This window comes from Drosophila innubila (genome assembly GCF_004354385.1).
Source record: "Drosophila innubila isolate TH190305 chromosome 2R unlocalized genomic scaffold, UK_Dinn_1.0 1_C_2R, whole genome shotgun sequence".
NCBI classification, from domain to species: Eukaryota; Metazoa; Arthropoda; class Insecta; order Diptera; family Drosophilidae; genus Drosophila; species Drosophila innubila.
Window position 1 is genome coordinate 11,818,668 of NW_022995374.1, and position 23,646 is coordinate 11,842,313.

Here is a 23,646-nt window from a genome sequence, read left to right on the forward strand (position 1 = left end):
ATGCGTTGAGACAACAACAACAACAACAACATCAACAATGACAGCATAAGCTTTTGTTGGTCACCCTGACCTTAACACAAATTTCGTCTTAATATCAAGCCGCTGACAGACTTGGTACGTGCACAGCCTTTGGACGAGTCGGGATTGAGGCCTGCAATCTATTCATATGCAAAAATGGGTCTTACATTTACAACAGATATAGTATTTTTTTTTATTTTTATGATCGGGCCGTTTACTCGGTCAAAATTTATTGCCGAAGATTGATAGAAATTCCTTGGTCTGTTGAGTCATAAATGATATAGATGCGGTGAATGGTGGCGATGTGCTGAAACAAAACCCCAAGGCATCAAAACTCATTAAAGCTTAGTCTTGTTGACGGACCAGCGGATTTTGTGGTTATTAATTTGCGTGGGTTTTTTTTCACTCTTATAATCGAGCATTAACACATAGAAAGAAAGTCAAGAATAACAAGAACGAGTTTTAAAATATAAATAAATAATAAACAACTCAGACGGAAATTTAATCCCGCTTACGTGATCCCTCGCTCCAAGTTTGTTCAATAACGCTTTAATTTTTAATTTAAAAATGTCAGAGCCGTTATAAGCTGTGGTGTCACTTTGACGTCACCAGAGACCAATGTTCGATAACCGATTCAGCAACAGTTCACTCCTGGCTCGATAATATGATTTGGTTCAAGTGCTCAATTTAGTGAAATGAACTTGTAATTAATTTATATTAATTTATTTGCTTTTATAATTTTTTATGTATGTTTGTGATTGCTGAGCTGGCACTGTGTGCTTTGTAATTTTGTGAATTACTTAATTTATGCCGTGTTTAGTATGAACTTTGTTTTTGTGAACTTTGCCAGCCCTGGCAATCAGCTGATAGTTTTCCAATATAAAAAGAAGAAAACAGCAAACAAAATATATTTGATAAATCAAAGGACCAACAATAACAAATGAGCGCTCTCTTTCGCAGCCTGAATAATTTTTCTTCGAAGCGTGAGAATGTCATTAAGGAAGCATTGATAAACACCCTCAACGAGAATGCGAGAGAAATCGAATTTGAAGTCAAGCAAAAAGGATTGGGTAAGTCGCAAATTATAAATTGTCGGTCAATGACGCATTAATAATTTATAACAGAGGTGCTGGGACTTTGCGAGCAAACGAGTGCATTATGCACCACACTGGAAGCCGTGTTTCTGCACGGCCTGAAGGATTCGTTTTTGTGGGCCACCATCAATGTGATTGCTGGCGATGTGGAGCGACGGCCGGAACCGAGCTTCTGGTCACCCGCCATGGTGTTCATGCACAAGCAGGTGATCGAGCAGATACAGGGATTAAGTCAGATCACCTCGGAGACTGGACAGTGTCGGGCCTGGGTGCGACAGTCTCTTAATGATTCGGTCTTCTCTGCCTACTTGAACAACATGCGCAAAAATGGTTCAGCTTTAAAGCCGTATTACAAGAAGACAGCTCTGCTTAAGGATGCCGAAGGATTGGAGACGGCAGCCAAGATTATGGAAAGCCTGGAAGCCTATGTGGGATTCGATTTGCCCGTCAACTCGAGCCTGCTCAATCAATGGCCCGACTACTCGCTTCAGTTGTCCGATCTGTGGACGCCGGCTCTTAAATCCTGTCCAGTGCGTAGTCTCTAAAAGTAGAACAAAATCCTTTATTCGAATTTCTCTTACAGATCAGCAGCGGAGTGGATGTGGCCAGCTCGTTAGCAACGGAAATTGTGGCGATACCCACACCACAGCCACTTCACACCAACGAGCTCTTCTCGGAATCCATTTCCAACAGCCCATTCAGTCGTGGTGGTCACTTTGACAATGCAGACCTGAATCAACACGAGATCTTGGACATGTTCATGCAAAAGGTGGACGAAATGGACATCATTAGTGAGGAACAGACAACAACAGTGTCCGATTCGAGCACGACAGATATAACCAAGGCTGAGACAGACACTGAGATCGCATCGAGCAGCAAGCAAAGGGTTCAAAAGCGTTCCATGCGTCATATTGAGGAAGGATTCTCCGAGCTGCCACAGGGCAGCAACTCACTGAGCAATCTAATGCAAACGTCCTGGTCCGCCGACCTGGATGCCCACTCGCCCACCGAAGAGCATTCCGGTGCGCGTTTCTTTCAGCGCTCCGTCAGCATGAGCAGTGCCGTTAGTCTACGTTCCCCCAACGCCGATCGCTGCAGCTACAATGCGCTCCTCAGGAAGCATGAAAACAATCGCGAGGATGGCGCTGGCTGGTCACAGATCTGGGAGAAGTTTCGCGCCAGTGCATCCACCTTGAATGTGACTCAGCAGCAGCAACAACGTCGCGAGTCTGAACCCCTAATAGCAGATGACTTGAGTGATCTGCAATCCCTAGATGTAAGTCATTGTCAAGTTGGATATAGGACTTCACCTTTTATTATTCTTGTATTCTCAATCACAGACCAACTCGGACTTTGAGCTGATTACATCCAACTTTGATATGGCCGAGTTGCAACAAATGGTTGCACAATTGTGTCAGTTGCCTCGCGAGCCAGGACTCAATGCCCAGGGATTTCTATGCCGGGGCTGTCAGCATCCACTAGGCATTGGAGACAACAACTTTCAGTAAGCAAAGTCAAGAAACCAAATTCATATTCATAACTATAATTTACAATCTTCCCTCGCAGAGTTTGTGCCTTCAGTGGCAGCTATTTTTGCAACAGCTGCATGGAGTCGGAAATTCACCTGATTCCGGCACGGATCATCTTCAATTGGGACTTTCGCAAGTATAGCGTCAGCAAGCGAGCTGCCATCTTCTTGGCCGAGTTTCGGTCTCAGCCCTTCCTGGACATGCAGCTGCTTAATCCCAGCATTTACTTTGCATCCGAGGCCATGGCCGAACTGCAATCACTGCGCATCCGCTTAAATTTTATCCGTGCCTATCTGTACACCTGTGCACCGTCTAGCATTCAGCTGCTGCAAAATCATTTCTGTGGCCGCGAATATCTCTATGAGCATATACATCAATACTCCATTGCGGATTTGGCATTGATACAGCGTGGAGCACTTTGCCAACAGCTGCAAAAGGCCTTCAAACTGGGCGAGGCACATGTGCTCAAGTGTCGGTTGTGCCAGCTCAAAGGATTCATCTGTGAAATCTGTCAGAGTCCCCGAGTTCTCTATCCTTTCCACATAGCAACAACATTTCGAGTGAGCTAACCACATGTCTACTTAAATTTATGATATTATTAACGTTGTATTTCCGCATACCTTAGTGTGTCACCTGTGGAGCTGTGTTTCATGCCGAATGTCTCAACGAACACCAGCCATGTCCCAGATGCGAGCGTCGACGTAAACGGGAGGATCAGCCCCTGCTGGATGCGGTGCAGGATTTGAAGCTCAAGCATCAGACTTCTTAGAGAGCCATTTAGTTTATAAGCAACAAAGTGCGATTCTTTTTTCTATCCCCAAAGAAGGATTTAGTTGTTATTTAAATATTATAATAAGCCTATAAAATTGTTATTGCTTTATACGTGTATTGTATTTCGTCGAATTGTCGGTATTTATGCCTGCTCCTATTGATATTGTTTATACTCGTAGCTATGTTTATGCGCTTATTTGTGTAACAAATCAAATGACACTAGCATTTAATAAAATAAATATACTCAAGATTGTGTGTCTGATTATTTTGTTTATTCGAAATTTTCCCATTATAAGTTGTGTAATTTGATTTTAATTAAAAAAGAAATTCCTAAACTATAATCTGATCTGTGGGATCGATAATACTTGTTGGTAAGCATTCCAGTGCATTTCTTGAAAAAGCTGTAAATATTTGCCCGTTGCCCATATTCAGTTATAGATAAAAACGTTAAAGTTAAGATATATTTCATTTCCAGTGCATAGAAACCATCCACATTTTAATATTATTTTCCCTTTACCAAATGTCAGTTAAAAAATTAATTTATTTTTAATGGTTTTACGTTTTATTAATATGATAACTTCAAATGCAATGATGAATAGAATGTTACTATATAATATACTGATTAATTAGAGCTAATGACTTCAAAGGTCTAACAACAATGATTAAATGTAATAAGAAATCACTTGATGTATATGCATAATTATTGCCCAAGGGGTTGTAACAAATTTTTTTAATTTTTAAGAAATTTTAAAGAATGTTTATACTTTGAATCGATTCACAAAATGAATGTTTAATGTTGTTCAGTACTTGATTAAATAATAATTTGGGAAACGTCCATTTTATGACAATGCGAATTCGTTGGAAAACTTTCATTTGTGCTATATTTTTATTATTGATTTACTTTTTCTTGCATTATTATATTTAACATTATTGTGTGTGTTTGCTAGCATTTAAAAATATATGTATACATTTTTATATAGTACTTGTAATTTGGGCTTAACATTTTCAGTCTAGTAAGATAGGGTAAGAGACAGAGCATTCCTTAATAGGACTTTCTGATTTTGGTGTTGTCTCGAGGATAATTTGACTAACTTTCGGTCTAAACTCAAATGCAGCTAATTGGTATATGTACATATAATTTTATATATAGAGTAAGTATAATTTGTTTAAGCCTGGGGAAAACGCTCTTATTCATTTATCCAGCACCTTGGCTCAATACAACTCGATTAGATTATTAGTTACATCACAATAAGACTCATTCCGAAAAATTGAACACTAAAAAATATTAAAATTTACATTGGTTTGATATGAAAACCCTTTAAATTATTGTATTTAATCTACACAACATGGGAGTTAATTCATTTATCATACATATTGCATTTTAATAAGGACTTCATTAATTGCGATGCAACTTTTATCAAAGTTTTAGAACAGTCAACAAAATTATTTTTCAATTACTACGGATTTTCAAGCTAAGGCCTTTCCACCAAATCCTGTATTCACACACACATAAATAGAAAACAGTGTTGTGCCTAATTTAACAAATTTGTTAATGCATTGATCAGCTCATTTTTATTGAAGAAATAATGCTAAAAAATTAATCTTCACTTTCACTTAAAATCAAATTTCATTAGCATTAAAAAAACTACTGCTATTGGAATCAAATTTTCACGGTATGCAATAGATTTTTTAATGCTAGTGAAATGAGGTTTCATTATCATTAGTTTTATTAATGTCAATGAAAATGTTATGATAATGCATTACGGCACAACACTGATAAAAACATGTGTAGGTATGGCACCTCATAGAATTCTTTTCTCTGTCTTTCTTATTTATTGTGCATCTCAAATTTCTTATACACTTTACAAACGGCACTTGAACAATTCGCATTAACACACACACACGCATACACATACAACTTTGGTCATACACACACACACAGAAGAACAATTAATACAAACACACATATAAACTGTATATATACAAAGCATAAACATCGATATCATTTACAATTGTGATTACATTGGGACTCCCTCTCAATAGACCGTTGAATTTCGCGGTACGCTTGACGCCGGCTGCGACTGCGGACGCACATTGGCGGCGTTAGCGCCAGCTGCGCTGTTGCCGCCATAAAGAAAACTGGATTGCCTTATCACAGACACTGTGGCGGCGGCAACGCCAGCCTGCGGGGGCGGAGCGGGTGCGCGGTGTTTTTTAAGCGGCGCATAAGCAGGTTTCAGTACAGGTGGCGCTTTTGCATTGTTGTTGTTGTATGCAGCTGAGCTGTTGTTGTTGTTGTTGCTATTGTTGTTGGGCGCCAAAGCAGCTTCTGCATATTAAACATTATGGGAAAAGTCAAGTGGAGAGAGAGAGAGAGAGAGAGAAAGGGAGAAATATATATAGATAGATACACATACATAGACAGTTGTTGAATTCATTTCAAAGCGCGCCTTTCGGTTAGGCAATGAATATTTTACAAGCAAACGCAACGCACACAAATGAATCGAACATAAAGAAGTAGAAAAAGCAGAGAAACAGGATCAATTGGAGACAAGTTTGGTGTGTTGTTGTGAAGGACAATAGACAAATCATGTGTTTATTTATTTAATTTTATTTTGGCCTTTTATTATTCATACAAATAACTTCAAATAAAACAATAATGTGCTTGTGCTAAACTTAAATATTCATCGATATTTTACATACAAGTATTTTTGCATGTGTAAAAAGATAAGATATTAAAGTAGATATATGTTTATGTAAATATATAATGAAGCCGATCGTTGATCGTAGACAATACATAAAGTAAAAGCATGCGCTACAGATACATATAAGTAGTACAGATAAAATATGCATTGGGACTCGAACATAATGCAATATTGTAGTATGAACATTGATAAGAGGCATTATACTAAAACATATGTATCTTTATAAAAATAATACAAAATATGCGTGTGCTTAGTAATAATATCGCGTTTTCTTTGTTAACATACAAACTTTAAAATATATAATATATTTTATATAATGAAAAGTATCAAAGTATATTGAAAATATGCTTTTTAACAAAATAAAGCTATCAAATTTGCATAATTATATTTATATAACATTTGTATACATTTTCGCGATAAAAACAATAATTAATAAAAATTGTAACGTTAAATAACATGTGTGTGTGTGTGTGTATGTGTGTTTTTAGTACAATTAAAAATTACATCGTTGTATAAGGTATCTTCTTCTTTCAAAATCTTTCAAATGCTACACAAATGTATTTTGGCTTAAAAATAATAATAATAATATGCAGTTGATGCATTTATGTATTCATTATATAACAGCATTCCATGTGTGTATAAAACAATAATAATAATAATAATTCTAATCATAATCATAGTATGTTATAATAATAATAATAATAATAATTAACACGGCGTATAAACGGAGGAATTGAACCCATACACCCGAACACGCACACATACATATGTTGATATGCATATATGTAGTTACACATACATTCACACTTATCCATTTATCCATTACATACCATTGGTTGCCTTAAGCGTGCGACTAGGATACATTTTTTGTATATTTAGAAACGGCGGCGGCTTTGGAAACTCGGTGACATTATGAAATCTCTTGCCAAACTTTGTCTCCAAATCGATGACCAGCCGACCAACTGAAGCTCCTCCCGCAGCCGCTCCTCCTGATCCTGGTGCCGTTGCCAATCCACCGCTACTGCCAAAATTGTGCGTTGCATTGGCCATGTGCGTGGGCGGCGTCAATGGCGCATTGGCCCGTATGGAGGAGTGACGCTGGGGCGGCACAGGCGCCTGCTGCGATCCAGCCTAAAAATAAAAATAAATCATTTAGTTTTTTTTATTATTTTTTCAAATTTAAATCTAGTTCAAATGCCAGTGACTTTAGTTACGTTGCGCTTCTGATTGAGCATCAGCATGCTAATGATTAAATTCTTCTTCAACTGTCTTTTGTTATTGAATTCACACACAGTTGCCTAATCCAATGTTTCACATGCTAAGAAATAGTAAATTCAACTATTGCACTCCTCACAGTCGACAACAGACAACAAAATAGAGCGTGCGTATTTTTGGACGCTGTTTTGGTCACGTATTGTTGGAAAATCCATAAAGGTAGTAAAAACGGTAGCAAAACGAAAGTGCGCAGCGAAGAGCAAAGAGCGAACAAATGCGCAGTGCAAAAAAGTCAAGCCAACGTGTGTCTGACAGAGAGAAAGAGAGAGAGAGAGAGTGTCCTTGTCTATGCGAGAGTCGAAGCTCAGCTGTTAGCTTTGTGCACTGCGAGAAATGTTCAAGCAAAAGATTAAATTTTCTATAAAGCTAGGTAATTAAGAATTGTACTTTTGCAGTCAAGTTAATACTATTTATGAAATTATTATTACTCTAGTGCTTATTATAATAATACAATAAACAAATAAATATTTTTTTCGTATTACTTTTTGTAATCCTATAAAAATATCTATAAGAAACTAAATTGTTTTGACTGTTTTATACTCGTATTTCAGAGTCAAATTAAAACTTAAGCGATATATTTTTAAATTTCATATTTATTTCTATGCTCTTTTAAGCCAATTGCAACTAAATAAATAATTTGAAAAGAGCTAACTGACTAAACAGACACAAATCAGGAATAAGAGCATTATTACAAACTTAACTCAACTACAAATTTCTTGCAGTGTAAGTACCATTCTAAAAATGAGCTGAGTTGGCAGCTGTTACCTTTGGCATTTGGGCCAACTTGTTGTTGTTTACTTACATTGCTGGACTGACGCTGCGGCGGCGGAGGCGGTGGGCAAGTGCGATGTGGTGGCAACGCTGGCGGATTGATGGGACCACCGTTCAAAATGATGGGATTCACCTTCTCCCGCATTGTCGCTGACTTCGGGCTGGCAGTAATGCCATTTGGCGGTGTCGATGGCGTTGCATTGCCGCCAACTCGGAACTGATCGCGCAGAGTGGCAACGCTGCTGCTGCTGCTCGAGTTCGATGGCAGCTGCGGGGGCGGAGATGGCGCTGGCGTGCTGCTGATGGCTGCACTCTGCACCAGCGTCGTGTTAACGGCACTGAACGGCGCTGCAATGCTGCTCAAATTGCTGTTCGAGATGCTGCGCGCCGGCGTCGGAGGCGGCGGTGGCTTCACCGAGGGGCGTGCTAAAAAGATGGAAGAAAAAAGCATTCAATTAGAAAGCTGACTAAGTAACAACAGGTGGAAACAATCGACATTTTTATAGGATATACGTTACTCAATTTAAATATCGTTCATTTATTTTCATTTTCATTTTGACGATCGATTTTTACAAGTGGTATCTATGAATTTTAAATTAAATAGATTTAAGATTTACTGCATACATTCAGGCGCTTAGGCTGCTGAAGAAATTACAATAAACTACAGCTTTTGTTACCAATATTCAAACTTTAGACAATAAAGTTGAATTACTAATAACTGATTAGTTTAAGAAAATTTATTTTTTGAAAGAGAGTTAAGCGGAAAGTATGGAAAAAATGGACAGTGATGGTAAAAAAAATTAATTTTTTAATTTTGATGCGACATCAAAATAGAGACCAAATAATGATAAAATTGACAATCCGCAAGGTAATTGGTCAAGATTTGACAAAGTTATGGCAGTTTGAAGTTTTTGAAATATAGAAATTTTAAGTGAATTTTTTAATTTTGATGCAGAGTTAAAAAAGAGTTAATTTGTCTATTTTTTCATGAAAATTGTCGTGTAAAGTAGTCTAAAAACGACTTGTTGTATTTTTACATTACGAGTCTAGACATTTGGAATACATACTCTTTGGCGGGTTGGGGGCAGACCGAATGGTGCCCATGATGCTGTTGGTGCTGCCACCGATGCCTTCGCTGGACTGGAGTAACAGCGTCTGTTGCAGCGGTGCTCGCATTGTGCCAAAATGTTGTTGCGTTGGAAAAACGGGACCATTGATGGCGCCCACAGCTGGCGGAGATCTGTACAAAAAAGGGGAGCAAAGAGAACTCGTATTAAATCAAGTCAAAGAAGTCACAATCAAAGTCAAGTTAAAGCAGTGTGCAATTGCAGCAGGATTAAAGCTGGAAAGCTTCTGACCAAATTGCGTTACCAAGGAGAAGGAGAAGAAAGCGCAGCAGCTGAAGCAGTGACTTATGGTTAGTTAGACGGAGTATTGGATGAGTGCTATACCTGGGTGACTTCATGCTGTGATGTCTCGCAACCGCTGGACGCTGGTGACCATTGGCCATGGCCAATTGCTGTAAGCCCGGCGGTTTTGGGGCAAAATTTGGCTTGCCATATCCAATAGGCGGCTTCGGTTGTTGTTGTTGCTGTTGCTGTTGGGCGGGGGGTGACGGAGTGGGCGTGGGCGAGACATTACCACCACCAATTGATGCACCACCAGCACCACTACCATTACCACTACCACCAAACAATGTTGATTTATTTGGCGCCAAATTGCGCACTGTTCCACTTGAAGCTGTTGTTGTTGCTGTTGTTGCTCGACTTGAATTTGTTGTTGTTGTTGTTGTTTTTGTAATTGAACTATTTACAAAGCTATTGCCTAACGAGATACTGTGGATGTGTTGTTGTTGTTTTCGTGGATTGGGGTTTAACCAAATGCCCGGCAAGGAAACCAAAAAACAAAATAAATATTTAAAAAACAAATACAAAAGTTTACAAAAAAATATTCAAAATTCAAAAATCGATTACAGCAACGTAACCAAAACAAAAATAATAACATTTATACCAAAGAAAATAAGTAAATGATTATCATTAGCCGTTCCCAATTGGAACCTGTCCATGTTGCGGAGACTCACCTAAGATTAGCCGCTTTACTTTTCACACTGCCGCTGCTGCCGCTCTCCGAGAGCGTAGGCGATGAGGCTTTCGACTTGACATGGCCATTGCCATTGGCAGTCGATGTGGCATTCGCATTGGATGTGCCACTGGATGTGGGCGTTGTTGTTGTGCGAGGTATGTTCATGCGGTCTAATATGGAATCGCTGGAGTTCTGCTAAAAAAAAAAAGCAACAAGAACAAATTTATAAATATTTTACGGAACATATTGTAAATAAATACGCTTCTTAAACTAGTGTAAATAAATAAAAATTCTAATTTTTTATAAAAAAAATAATATTAAATATTTACTTAAATTCATTACTAATAATTGCATCACATCTGTTTTTGTACGTATAAGAAAATATTCGATACATTAAATTATTTTTTTTAAATCCCCAGATTTTTAAAATCTGTAACTTTTAACTTTAAATAATTATAATAAACTGAATTTATTGTTAATTTAATATCTTAGTTCTTGAATTTATTTTTTAATTTAATTAGTAAAGAGTCTCTTTGAGTACTTAAGACTTAATTCGTATTATTTTTAGCCTTTCCCTTGTCTGATTTTGCTTATTTATAAAGTAAATTAAAATAGTTTTTCTTTGTGTGGGTCTTTCTCTCACTCTCTCTCTCTGTCTTACCTTTGGCGGCTGCGGTGGTGGTCCACGATTTGTTCTTAAATTTGCTTCGGTTGCATTGATATGTGTGCTGTTGTTGCTTGCTGGTTGCTGTTGTTGTTGTTGTTGCTTCTGACGCTTCAATGTTAAATGCTTTGTGAGCTCTGTGTTGAAGTCCATGGGTCCACTGCTGCCAGCGGAAGCAGCGACGCCGGCAGAGGCGGCGGCAGCGGGGGGGCTGTTGCTGCGCGTCTCATTCGCTGTGGACTTTGTTGTTGTTGTTGTTCCTGCAAATATTTATGATGGTTATTGTTGTTGTTGTTGCTGTTGTTATTGTTATTGTTGTGAGTGCGTGGGCGTTTGTCCGAATATCCAAAGCGGAAATCAATTGAGCAACAAAACAAATTTCAATGTTAATTTGCATGAGCAAAGCATACCGTATGTCAAATAATTGTTTTGACAAAGAAAAAAATCACTGCATTATATTAATTATTTTTTAAAATAGTTTAATCTTATATACAAATTTTAATTTCTATTTGTTTTAAATTGTTCTTAAATGTTTTTTTTTCGTTGGCATATAAAATAAATGAGGTATTCTCTTTGTCAATAAAATTACTTGACATACTGTATATAAACATAAAACTGTAACTGTATGTGCGTGGAACTTATGGAACTTACCTCGAACACCGTTAACGGGCTTCAGCTTTGGCATCTGCGAAAGACCTTCAAAAAGGCCGCCCAATTTCGGGGCCCCATTGCCAATGTTGTTGCTACCGCTGCTGTTGTTGTTGTTGCTGCTGTTATTGTTATTGTTGTTGTTGAGCGTACGTTTGGAAGCGGACGCCACAGCAGAGCCTCCGTCTCCATCACAGATACGTCCGGACAACGCTGGCCCACTTTTATCCACGGTAGCCGTTTTGCGCAGCTTTGTGCCCTTCTGGATGGAGTTTAGCAAGGCGGAGCGCGGATCGGCACCTCCTCCTCCTCCGCCGCCCAGTTTCAAACCGCCCATAGCCGGAGGCGGCGGCGGTCCTGGCGGTGGTGGTGGTCCCGGTGGTGGCGGTATGGCCATCTACAAAGTCAACAAAAACATTAAGAATTAAACAACTAAATAATAAACCAAAAATTAGGGATTACTTTTGGACTGCGTCGAATTAAACGCATTTTAAGGGCAATTTGAAAGCTTAGCTATCCGTGAAACGCTTTGCGTGTGCGCCACGTCGTGGCTGCGGCTCAAGACTAAACAGAAGACTGTCTCCGAAGACTGGGAACTAAGACTGAAGCGAAGCAACAACTGTCGCCACCCACACGTTTAATAACAAAGTTTCTATACTTATTATTATTATTATTTATGTCCATTTGTGTGTCGCTTGTCTTGTCTTGTTTTATTTATTCACTTTTGTTTTATTTTCATTTCGAGATTGACGCGTCGATAAAACAAAATAAAATCCAAACGCAAACGCAAACAGCGCGTAAAATTAATGCCAGACCCCGCACAGTTTGACAGGCATTGGGCGGCATCTCCCACAGAATCCACATACAGCCCACGTGCCAGCATCTTGTGTCTATGTGTGTATTGTGTATGTGAGAAGTATGTGTATCAAACTCAAGTATGTAGATCGCTTTTTAGCATTTATATATCGCTCAAATTTATTTGTTTTTTCATTTTTTTCTTCTTAAATATAACATATAGATAACATACAAACATTGTATACATTTTTTCAAATATGTATATTCAAAATATATTTTTAGCTCTTTACAGCATTTATTGAGTTTTACTTAATTGTTTATAAATGGTATTAAAAATTATTTACTTTCATCTCTTTTGAAATGTTTCTTTTTAAATAAAGCGATCTGATTGTATATAAAAATCTATGTAAATAAATATGTATAGTCCACTAGCTAATACCCTGTATTATACCCTCTTTTAACTATAAAGCTAATTTTAATTTTATAATTGTTGTCTGTTCAATTTTTACATTTTTAATAAAGACAAAAATGCAGCCAAACGTATTAAAACTCTGTAGTAGGTTTATATCAGGTAAGGTTTTTATAGTCAAGGGTATAAATTAACAATAATAAATTTTTAATGAGCTAAAATTTCAATTAAACAGTATTTTTGCAAATAGTATGTCCATTATTGCAAATCGAGGGTATTAAAATGAACCAATCAATAAGAACCGTGAAATGATTTGTGATTAGAGATTAGACTTATAGATTAACCTTCGTATAGCAGCTGATAAGACAAGAGCTGGAAACTGTGTCAAATGCAATTCTACAAATAAACGTTTAGCACTATCCGTAGAAAATAGGTGGAAAGCTCATTAGCATGAATTTACAAAAATTTGCCAATTCATTGTGCATTATGTGGATCCTTTTGATTCAAGTGGAGGTAAGAATGAAAGTCGTGTTCATTTAATAAGTTTTATGACGAACACATCCATTTTTACAGGGTGAAGATATGGTCAGGCAACTGGAAGAATTGCAGGATACAGCAGAAAAGCTACTTACAAGGTGCGTGGACAGAGAAATTTATACTAGCATAAGATAAAAGTTAAATATTTTTCAGCCTGAAGAATCAACTGGAACGAACAAATGATAATGATTTGAATTCTTCTAAAGAAAGTATGTTTTATTCAAAGTCTCTAGTGTAAAATGTGCTATACAAGGTCTTTACAGATCGAAGCTATCCCTCATCATGTTTAACGTCCTTCTTTAACGCAAGCGGAGTTTATAGGATAAAAGTGCCGGGAATGGCTCCCTTTCAAGTGTCCTGTGATAATTGCATTGCCGGATTTGGATGGTTGGTCATACAACGACGTCTGAACGGAAGCTTAAACTTCTATCGCAGTTGGAACGAGTACAAGGAGGGATTCGGGGATCTGAGCGGTGAGTTCTTCATAGGATTGGAGAAACTACGTGCCATTACAGCTCTGGAACCCTTCGAACTGTACATTGCCCTTGAGGACTTTGATGGGGAGAAACGTTATGCGAAATTTGATGAATTTGCCATTGGCAGCGAAGAAGATGATTATGCACTCAATGTCCTGGGTGTATATTCGGGGAATGCGGGAGATTCACTGAGAAGTCATCGCAAAATGAAGTTCTCCACATACGATCGGGATAATGATCGTGAATTTGCCAGAAACTGTGCGTTTCTCCATGTCGGTGCCTGGTGGTACAACAGTTGTGTAGACAGGTGAGATCAGCTACCCAAAAAATGGGGATAATTCTATATATATATTTTTAAAAGCAATCTGAATGGACAATATATTGATGGGGGTAAATACGAGGAGAAGCTCTTCGCTCGGGGCATGTGCTGGAGAGCCTGGCGTGGTCACAACTATGGCTATAAGATAACCCAAATGATGATCAGACCCAAGTGCCGACATTTTCCAGCTACCCTAAAGACGCACAGCAATTCTACAGCAGAAATATGTGAATCATTTTAAGATTCGTAATTTGTATGCATTATTCATTTTCGTTCATTGAAGAATTAAAGAATATTATATAAAACTTGACTATATATACTCGATTAATATGCAAAATGTGTTTTATTTTTATTCAAAAAGGTCGCAAAATGATTTAAAAATAAATGGCAAAGCCTTTTGTATATTTCCTGAACAGCAGTTTAACAAATAAATAAGTTATAGTATATAAATACTAGCTTGCATTTATTCATAGAATTATCTTGCATTGAAATACTTGACCTACGTTTTTACATGCAACTGATTAGATACGACTATTGTATAACACAATGAAATGAGGTTACATTTTGAAATTAACTACGTGGTAATTATTAGTACATCACAATTTTTTAACACAATCTAATATATATTAAGATTATTATTTGTACTCGTATGTTGTAATTTAAGTTTCTCACTCTCATACACCCGCTTTGCACAAACTACAGGGTATAATCTATAATCTCAGCACTTTAAATTTAATAGTATTTAGTCTAGATTACAAGATCAGCACAGATGAATCGCAAGTTTGGAATATATTTACTGTTGATGCTCCTCACAAGTTTTAATAGAGCGCAAGTTCCGAGTAATAATGGATCACAATGGGAAAGGATTGTAAACAACGCTGAAGAATTGATTTCAAGCTTAAAACTAGAACTGAATCAATTAAGAGGCAACAGTGAGAAATCCGTGACTTCAGGTAATTCGTATTAATCCACTTCAATAGAAGCGTAATTCATCTCGAATTTATCCATAGGCTATCCACCATCCTGTCTGGCGGCTATGATCAATACGAATGGCTTACACACTATACAGGTGCCGGGTGTGGAGCCCTTTCCGGTGGCATGTGAGACCCGGACAGCTGGCGCTGGTTGGACGACCATACAACGTCGCCAGGATGGAAGCGAGAACTTTTATCGCAGCTGGGCCGAGTATCGATCGGGTTTCGGCAATTTGAGCGCAGAGTTCTTTATTGGACTGAAGAAATTACACGCGATAACGATAACAGAGCCCTACGAGCTGTACATACACCTGGAGGACTTTGATGGGGAATCTCACTATGCCAAATACGATAGATTTGCCATAGGCAACGAATCCGATTCGTTTGCACTGCGCGTGTTGGGGAAATACTCGGGAGATGCGGGGGATTCATTGAGATATCACGAGGGAATGCCGTTCTCCACATTTGATAACGATCACAGCAGGAATCGTTGTGCTCTCACAAATGTGGGTGCTTGGTGGTACAATGATTGTCACCATAGGTAAGTACCTTTACATTGAGAGCTTTTATAATCTTTGATAAACTTTTTATATATTATTTACAGCAATTTGAATGGTCAGTACGTTGAGGGTGGCAGATATGAAGTGAAGCTAACGGGTCGAGGCATTTGCTGGAAGAGTTGGCGGGGCTACGACTACGGCTACAAGTTAACACAAATGATGATAAGGCCAAGGTGTCGAGCAGCTTCATTACCGAAGCCCTGAGGCTTCATCAGTCATAGCTAATAGCTCATTATTATTCAGTTTTCAACAATAATTTGTAAACTTGATCGATTTGTCGCTGCGTTGGCGGTGATTCATCCACAGTAACAATTTGATATGAAAGATTTTGATCAGTTTTAAGGCTTTTCAGCTTTTCAGTTGTTCAGTCGTTCATTTGTTTCGTTTCGTTATCAACTACACTTTTTATTTACGTTTTGATTATATTTGGCGCTCTTGTGGCTGTCGTTGCTTTTGTTTTATTAATTATGCCTTGGCCGCTCTCCACACATTTACAACACTAACAAAAATACAATAACCGTAAAACCGTAAAGTGTGCGTTGCGCTCAGCTCGCGAGTCGAAAAGCAACTGAAGAACAACGGTCGCGCATGCGATGCCAAAGCAGAGAGCGCAAGCAGCAGCAGCGCAGCAGGGGAGACGCAGACCGAGAGAGCAACACAAAGAGAGCGCGCCAAGCTTTAAGGTGGGGAGCAGAGCGCATAAGAGAGCGAGACGGGAGAGAGCGCGCTCCAAGCAATTCATAAAATTAGCCGTTAAAGTCGACGAGGACGCAGCTAGAATTAGAATAAAGCGACAGCGACGTCGTCTGTGACGTCAGTCGCTATTGCTGTTGCTGTTGTTGTTGTAGTTGTTGCTGCTGTCGAATGCAGAAGAGATAAAGACAAAGACAAAATGAAGAGAGGCAACAGCAATAGCAACCGCAACAACAACCGCATTTCAGCACCTGTCACTAACAAAGCTTTGATGCTGATGATCGCTGGTCAGTACACAAAAAAAAAAAACAAAAAACGTTTAACTGTAACTCTGGGCCACTGTGCGCGTGTGTGTGTGTGTGTCTGTGAAACGTGCGAAATATTTGCAGTCTTGCTTCAGACTTGAGTCATTAACTGGCACAGTGGGACAAACATGATCGTTTACATGATCAGTGAAAACTGGAAACTCCTTAAGTGCTCGTGCTCTTAAATGCATGATTCATGGCTTAGCTTGATTCACTCTCTATAGCCTATAGGCAACAGACGGGACGACGCTTAATTGTGCAGCTGCTCCGACTGCCTGTTGACAATGATCAGACTACTCAGAGACACTGACAATAAGCACACACATTCATTTGGATACTTCTTAAATGAATACTATGAACATGGTCTTTAGTCATTCAAAACATTTGCATAATGCCATGTTTATATTTACATATGTATATACTCGTATAATAAATATAGCACTTCCAAGTATAGATATCAGTGTAAATATTTCTACTTACATATTATTCTTAAGTGTCCCCATAATGATATCATAGAGTGCTATCGTAAGAAAATCTATAAAAATTTATTTACATTTAAAAACTAAAATATAATCCAGCACAAGAATTTTCCCCTCTCCTCTAAATTTCAGTATACATGTAATATTTATATGTACATAATATTTATCAGATGAATTTATCTAGGTACTCCTTTACCTTTGCATTAAAAGTTAACAATTATTTTATAACATTTTAGAGTAACATTTTATCCGACACAAGATCGTTCCGGACTCTCTCTTTCTTTCTTTCGAGACAGGAATGGATAGACATCCATGTAATATTTCCATTTGTTCGATACTCACAACTGATTCCACAATAACATCATGCAATAGATCATAAGAAATTCTCTAGATACATTACATTTCAAGCTAAAATTGTATACGAATCAGTATCGTTCTCGCTTTTCCTTACTGTCATTCTTTCTATCACACGTAGAGACAGATGGATGGGGTTGCCACACTTTTCATGTTTTGATGTTGAGGGCGTTTTGCGGTTTGAAGCACTTACGCAATGTTTGCAATGTATTGTCTTACAAAGTTACGTTGGAACCACAACCACGAGATCTAGTCGTGCATTTCAAATAGGAGTGTTACCATTTAACACACACTATTTGACTTGGATATTAATTTTTGACAGGGAAATCAATTTGCACGCGTTACTGGGCAGCACTTCCGGAGAGGATCCATCAACTGAAGCTAAACAAGCCCCAAAATGAAGTCGAAACCAATGCGTGTTGTAATGATTTGTCAAATTGAATTTGATTTTATGGCCCAGTACACGCCCACTACAACAGACAACCGACAACCAAAAACAACAACTACAACACGCTCTAGTATATTTGTGGCAATTAAGTTGATGACAGTTTAGGGCAATCGAAAAGCTTAAGGGAAGGGGAGAAGAAACACACCTCAAACACATTAACTGAATGACAAGCAGGATAAAACCGCAATAAACTTATCCTAAATTTGTTCACTGACCGCATTTCCGTATTGTTCTATTGTGAGTCATCGAATTAACAATTTTAAGAAACCTTAATAATGGAAGTACTTAGCTAAAATTTGCCCAGTATACTCCCTGTCATTGAACCCGAATTATCGATGCCTTATCGAATAAATCATAAGACTTTCATGCGTTTAGGCTTAACCCCAAGTTGTCTGAAAAGTTTGTTTCCAACACCAAAATAATCTTTATTTTTATAATATTTCACGATGTCTTTATTGTCTTTTTTTGGTTGCACGGTGCCAAACGATAAGTTTATCGTCTTTCAGATAAGATAGAGTAACTATACAAATTCCTGGCGTCTAATACCATAAACTTCCAGAGAACTGTTTGGCATGACTCATGGCCAATGAAGAAATACCCTGAACAGTGGACATAATTTCATGTGATGTATGTTATTCTGATATTGCCGCAAACCAGTTGAATGATTAATTCAGAGCAAATAATAGCAGTAACTGAGTTTGCAATAAACTCTTAAAGAATTTCAAGGAATATTTAAAAATATTTTATGTGGTAACTTTTAAAATAAACCTTCCTATGAATCAAACCTTGTGGTAGGACCTTAATCAGAGCTTCTTGTAATATCAAACAGTTGAGAAAGAGCAAAAATACACTGCACAAAACAGTAACCTTATATTGACTAAGCGTGAAATCTGATCTATAGATCCTATATAATATTTAAATAATAAAAACTACAAACCTATCTTTAAGCAACTTTTTTGTATTTTTCTAACTTGTTTCGAATATTGATTAAGATGAATTAATTTCATAAGGGTTCAATCAATCTTAAGCTGATGACTCAAAAATATCTATCTATAATTTAAAATCGCATTTGATACCTGGTCTCAATTCTAAATAAGATTTTGCTTATAAAAACAATATTTGCTATGATAAGATATTGATTTGTTGTCGAAACCGGTTTCCGAATACAGATTAAATAATAAAGTCATAAAATCTGATGAAAGAAAAAACTCAACAACTGACTTTCGCTTTCAATTTCTTTTGTCGAGTTGACAGTGATTTCGGGTTTGACGTGCTCTGGTTGGATTGTCTTGGCTGTGGGCCATAATCGGTTGAAGTTGGCTTACAATGGCAACTGCCACTTGCAATTAATTAGCATTTCAATGTCTTTGCGGCAATTGTAAAACCTGGGTATCGTGATATTTAATTGAAATTCCAAATGCTTGACAAGAGATAATAATATGTGACCGCAGTGCAAAACATTTTTGAGAGATGGAAATAAATAAATGTGATGTTTGCACTTAAATGTGCTGCTCACAAATTGTTATAACATCAGGGCAATGTCTATATACTTGTACATGTGCATTACTTATAAGTGCGTACATATTTATATACCCCAAGTTCGACGTTCAAATGCCCAACACGTACGCAAATCAACGAAATTTGTTTACAGTAAATAAGCACATACTATCTGAGATCATGATGGCAAATTTGTACAATTTTAAGAGAAACAAATAAGAGAAATAACAGATTATAAGATGAGCAATCACTTAATTCATTTATACACTTATAATTACAAAAATTCTGAGTCACAGAAATTTAACTTAGAATCTGTGGAGAGAGCCTACGCATTTGAAATTAGTTTCAGTATCAAATCAAACTTAATTCTGCCATTTTAATGAATCATTTTTGTCTCTCAGGGAAATTTGTTGCGATTAAATATATGTAACTTCATAAAAAGTATCGACTTTATTTACTAAAATGAATAAGAACCAGTTTCCCAATAATTATTTGTTCATTTCTAATTCAATGTGATCTGATTTTTTTTAAATGCGCCCACAAAAATTTTACTTATTTGGCTCAAATATTTGAGCTTAAGATTAAAATAAGATTATCAAATTATAAATTTATCAATATCATATCATTTTATTTTCTTATTTATGTCAGTTCTTTTTGTTTTTTATGTGACAATTTCATATATATGATGATCCCCAGTACTTAGGCCCCCCGTTGATACTCGGATAAATGTCGTTTTGATCAACCGTATTTGCTTACAGCAAAAACAACAATAACAACAATAAAGTGGGGCTCGTTGCTGAGTTTATTAAAATGCGGTTTCAAACGCCGTCGCATAATACTTAAATAACTAATGCAAAATATTGCAACGTTGAGAGGCGCTCAATGACAACAGCGGTGTTAAGTTTACTTTATGTTTGCACATACACACATACATACCTATGTATCACAATAACAACAATGATGTAAACAATCAACGTTGTGTGGATGGATGAGTCACATTTTGTATTGAGGAAGCGAAAGGCACAAAAATGTTTGTTTTCAATACTCTTGAAGGGGATAAAGTAAGTCAACAATGTCATCAGATCGGGAAACGTAATGATTATATTTATTTAAATAAAACTTACAAAATATAAATTAAATTGTAAAATTATTTTGCAAGAAACAATTGATAATTTATTATTAAAATGTAGTGCTACTAGTTTTCAAACCATTAGGATATTGGGATCGGATTCTACATTTTTATTATAACTAATCAATATTTACTATTTCCCATATCACAATAATATTCCAATAGAAAGAAAGCATAACAAGGGATTTTGTCTTCTTTGAGGGTATTTCGAATTCGTTGCCAATTCGTAATTTCTGTTTGTGAGTTGTGAGCGTATTTCAGAAGGCTTGGCATGAGGGATATTTTAAAATCGTAAATTTCAAACAATTCTGAGCAGGCCTCACGGCATAAGGAAGTGCATTTTATGCTGCATGAATCATATTTAAATATGTATATACTCTCATGTAGGTGTATGTGCATGTATTTGAAACGTGTGTCAATGAAACTTGACGGCAGCTCAGCAATGAATCGCTTTTCGACGTATTTTACAACACTTGACAAATGGCCGCATACAAGGCTGAGACGTGAATGCGATGCAACTTCCAATTGTGAGCAGAGTAGGCTTTTACCCTCTCTCTCTCTCTCTATTGGTTGCTCTCCTTTAGAATTTTTGGTGTGCATAAGGGAGGTATATTCTAACAATAGAAAACGTCGACAGTCCTTGCATCGATTGTTGCATGACAAGAGATGTTTACCTCCTTCCAACCAGCCCCTGGACTAGAACCACTTTCATGACATTGAACTCGTCTGTGACTGCATTTTCATGCATGACAGCAATTTGTGTAAACTATGCAAAAACATAAAAAACATTAAAAATTATTTATATTTCATTTATCTATTGTCAACTATGAATAAAAAAATACTCTAGTTTAAGTCTTTAATATAAATTTAAAAGTTTAATATTACAAATTGCAAATAGGATTAAAATTTCGATATTCTGGGAATATTTACATATAAATAAAAAAATTATTTTAACTTAGCAAAAAAAAATGCAAATATTATGCAAATACAACTAAATTTTAAATTAAAAAAAAAAAACGCAAATATTATGCAAATACAACTAAATTTTAAATTAATTTAAATATAGCTCAAATTTTAAAACCAAAACGAGTAAAATTGCATTGTTTTCACTGTTATCAAATAGATAACGTTTCCATGTGCTTAATTTCACATTGAACATATGATAACAAGTAAGCTTAAATTAAGTCTATCAGTATTAATATATTTATACAGTTTTCTTCAAACCAAACTGTTAATTTCTCCATAAATATGTGGTAAACTGCTGTTCTGCTGATTCTATATTTAGCTTACACTGTGGGCTAATACTATAGTATCATTTCCTCGCACCTACTCTTTATTTAAAGAACAATAAAAGCCACAAATTTGTGATAAATTTATAATACAGCCTCCGAGTAAATGATGCATCAGAATTGTGAATAGCATTATCATATAACTTAAAGTTGGTGAATTTAAGTCCAATAAAGTGATAAAGTGATAAATGCAACGTAGAAAATTAAATTTTTTTGAAATCCGATGAAATAAGAAGTAAAAACCGGAACAGGCCTGTATATTAACATTCGTAGAATTACAAGATTAAACTTGTAACTTTTGAAACAATTTGTTTAGCTGATGATTCAGTTCAACGCTCCCTCGGGTACTCAACTCGACAGAAAGTACATTTGTAAATTTGTATGTGCGTTTTTTCGCGCCTAGCCCAACTAAAAATCAACCCTTACATGATGGCAATTGCAATTTGTCTGTGACGGAGCGCATTGCACTTTTTGTAGGTCAGTGCTGGGCTATTCTTATTGTTGTTGTTGTGTCGCGTGCAACGCTTTGCTTAATGTGATTAAAATAAAACGAAGAACGGCAAAAATTACAGGCAACTGATAAAAATCAAAGCACATAAGTTTGTTGCACTCTTCCCGGTTACTATAACAATAAATGTTCAATCTTGTCAATTGTTCAATGGTGGGAATAAAATATTTCTTTCTCTACCAATATTACTACAGTATTTTTTTTTACTAGATTGGCAACAGGGTATGCACAATGGTATATTTGTGACTTGTAAAAAAACCCTCGAACTGTATGGAAATGAAGAGGCACAAATACTGACGTCCAGCTGCAGATAAGATATAGGGGCAACCAATAGCTCGGAACCAAAAAGTGATCAAATTACGTACATACATTCCATGTACTTATATTTAAATACATATTTACTTCTAATCAGATGGCAGCCATATCATGAAGAAGCAGACAGAGGGAGACGGAAACAGGTGTAGATTTATCGATAAGCTCTAAAGGACTTGAGATATCGACATCATTTATCACTTAAAATAGTTACATGCCGAATAACATATATTTTTTAAAGTCATCACAAATGACTTAGAAATAATGTATAGGAAAAACTCTAAAAACGGGTTAATTTACAAAGAAACTTACCTTGAAACGGTTTGACAGCTGATTTGTTGTTGTTGTTATTGTTGTTGTCGCAGCGACTCAATTGTCGTAGTTGAATGTGTCTGTTGTTGTTGCTGTTGTTGGCGCGAGGCGAAAGCCTTCACTTGCACTTGCCGTTTTGATTTTGCGTCACTCTCGGTCTTAGATTTCAATTAATGCAAACAAAGAAGCTGAAAATGAAACAATTGCGGTGCAATCAACAAACAAACAACAACGTAGCAGACACATGCATTGCCCAAATGTTTTTGACGTGGGTGGGCGGGCGCTGCCTTCGGTCAGCAGTTGTTAATAATTTAATTGGGCAAAAGCCGTTGTATGCTCGCTTCGTATAAGAGTGTACAAAATTAAAATTTTCTGGTAAAATGTGCCGAAATAAATTAAAAACGTAGAAATTAAATTTGACTAATAAACACACACAAACATACGGCCTCACACACAAACATGCACAAGTGACTTGGGACTGCGATATTTGTGCTTTCTCTGCCCGCTGCATTGATATTTACGCGCACCATGTATTTAACGGCAATAACTTGACTGCATTTTACGCTTTTTATGCGTGTTTTATAGTCAATTACTTAACATATCACGTATATATGTGTTCTAAATTCGCATTTGTTTTCGCACTTTTTATTGAAAGTGCATGCCACTGTGTAAATTGTGGCCAGTGTTGCCAAC

General features: G+C 36.8%; 4 protein-coding genes across 9 annotated transcripts; 3 read left to right on the forward strand and 1 right to left on the reverse strand.

Annotated features, from left to right (window-relative positions):
* Positions 1-894: 894 nt before the first annotated feature.
* LOC117783109 (pleckstrin homology domain-containing family M member 1) lies at positions 895-3,667 on the forward strand. The gene is made up of 6 exons (XM_034620309.1): positions 895-1,088; positions 1,143-1,642; positions 1,696-2,388; positions 2,453-2,616; positions 2,679-3,201; positions 3,267-3,667. The coding sequence occupies exons 1-6, from the start codon at positions 959-961 to the stop codon at positions 3,408-3,410; spliced, it is 2,154 nt and encodes a 717-aa protein (XP_034476200.1). The 5' UTR covers positions 895-958; the 3' UTR covers positions 3,411-3,667.
* Positions 3,668-5,229: 1,562 nt separating this feature from the next.
* LOC117783287 (WAS/WASL-interacting protein family member 3) lies at positions 5,230-23,643 on the reverse strand. 6 transcript variants are annotated; one of them, XM_034620618.1, is made up of 10 exons: positions 23,475-23,643; positions 22,954-23,141; positions 11,561-11,954; positions 10,907-11,169; positions 10,244-10,440; positions 9,615-9,998; positions 9,231-9,403; positions 8,195-8,589; positions 6,948-7,248; positions 5,230-5,741 (listed from the first exon to the last, which is right to left on the reverse strand). In XM_034620618.1, the coding sequence occupies exons 3-10, from the start codon at positions 11,952-11,954 to the stop codon at positions 5,449-5,451; spliced, it is 2,400 nt and encodes a 799-aa protein (XP_034476509.1). In that variant the 5' UTR covers positions 22,954-23,141; positions 23,475-23,643; the 3' UTR covers positions 5,230-5,448. The 6 variants fall into 6 exon arrangements, with proteins under 6 accessions (XP_034476509.1, XP_034476508.1, XP_034476507.1 ...); XM_034620617.1 differs by having other exon boundaries at positions 23,397-23,643; XM_034620616.1 differs by having other exon boundaries at positions 23,387-23,643.
* LOC117783288 (microfibril-associated glycoprotein 4) lies at positions 13,191-14,421 on the forward strand. Its single transcript, XM_034620622.1, has 5 exons — positions 13,191-13,274; positions 13,335-13,396; positions 13,452-13,507; positions 13,562-14,081; positions 14,136-14,421. The coding sequence occupies exons 1-5, from the start codon at positions 13,212-13,214 to the stop codon at positions 14,332-14,334; spliced, it is 900 nt and encodes a 299-aa protein (XP_034476513.1). The 5' UTR covers positions 13,191-13,211; the 3' UTR covers positions 14,335-14,421.
* LOC117783289 (fibrinogen C domain-containing protein 1) lies at positions 14,883-16,075 on the forward strand. The gene is made up of 3 exons (XM_034620623.1): positions 14,883-15,046; positions 15,104-15,608; positions 15,672-16,075. Exons 1-3 carry the CDS (start codon positions 14,896-14,898, stop codon positions 15,829-15,831), a joined length of 816 nt encoding a protein of 271 aa, XP_034476514.1. The 5' UTR covers positions 14,883-14,895; the 3' UTR covers positions 15,832-16,075.
* Positions 23,644-23,646: the final 3 nt, after the last annotated feature.

What these genes read in the sequence shown, in the direction of transcription:
- LOC117783109 (XM_034620309.1), top strand. Translation starts at nt 959, where the DNA reads ATGAGCGCTCTCTTTCGCAGCCTGAATAATTTTTCTTCGAAGCGTGAG. An exon ending in AGTCAAGCAAAAAGGATTGG is followed by an intron (nt 1,089 to 1,142) that starts GTAAGTCGCAAA and finishes AATTTATAACAG; the next exon opens with AGGTGCTGGGACTTTGCGAG. An exon ending in ACATAGCAACAACATTTCGA is followed by an intron (nt 3,202 to 3,266) that starts GTGAGCTAACCA and finishes CGCATACCTTAG; the next exon opens with TGTGTCACCTGTGGAGCTGT.
- LOC117783287 (XM_034620618.1), bottom strand. Translation starts at nt 11,954, where the DNA reads ATGGCCATACCGCCACCACCGGGACCACCACCACCGCCAGGACCGCCG. An exon ending in CACCACCGCAGCCGCCAAAG is followed by an intron (nt 10,441 to 10,906) that starts GTAAGACAGAGA and finishes TTTTTTTTTTAG; the next exon opens with CAGAACTCCAGCGATTCCAT. An exon ending in CACGCTTAAGGCAACCAATG is followed by an intron (nt 5,742 to 6,947) that starts GTATGTAATGGA and finishes TTTAATATGCAG; the next exon opens with AAGCTGCTTTGGCGCCCAAC.
- LOC117783288 (XM_034620622.1), top strand. Translation starts at nt 13,212, where the DNA reads ATGAATTTACAAAAATTTGCCAATTCATTGTGCATTATGTGGATCCTT. An exon ending in GCAGAAAAGCTACTTACAAG is followed by an intron (nt 13,397 to 13,451) that starts GTGCGTGGACAG and finishes AATATTTTTCAG; the next exon opens with CCTGAAGAATCAACTGGAAC. An exon ending in TACAACAGTTGTGTAGACAG is followed by an intron (nt 14,082 to 14,135) that starts GTGAGATCAGCT and finishes TATTTTTAAAAG; the next exon opens with CAATCTGAATGGACAATATA.
- LOC117783289 (XM_034620623.1), top strand. Translation starts at nt 14,896, where the DNA reads ATGCTCCTCACAAGTTTTAATAGAGCGCAAGTTCCGAGTAATAATGGA. An exon ending in TGAGAAATCCGTGACTTCAG is followed by an intron (nt 15,047 to 15,103) that starts GTAATTCGTATT and finishes ATTTATCCATAG; the next exon opens with GCTATCCACCATCCTGTCTG. An exon ending in TACAATGATTGTCACCATAG is followed by an intron (nt 15,609 to 15,671) that starts GTAAGTACCTTT and finishes TATTATTTACAG; the next exon opens with CAATTTGAATGGTCAGTACG.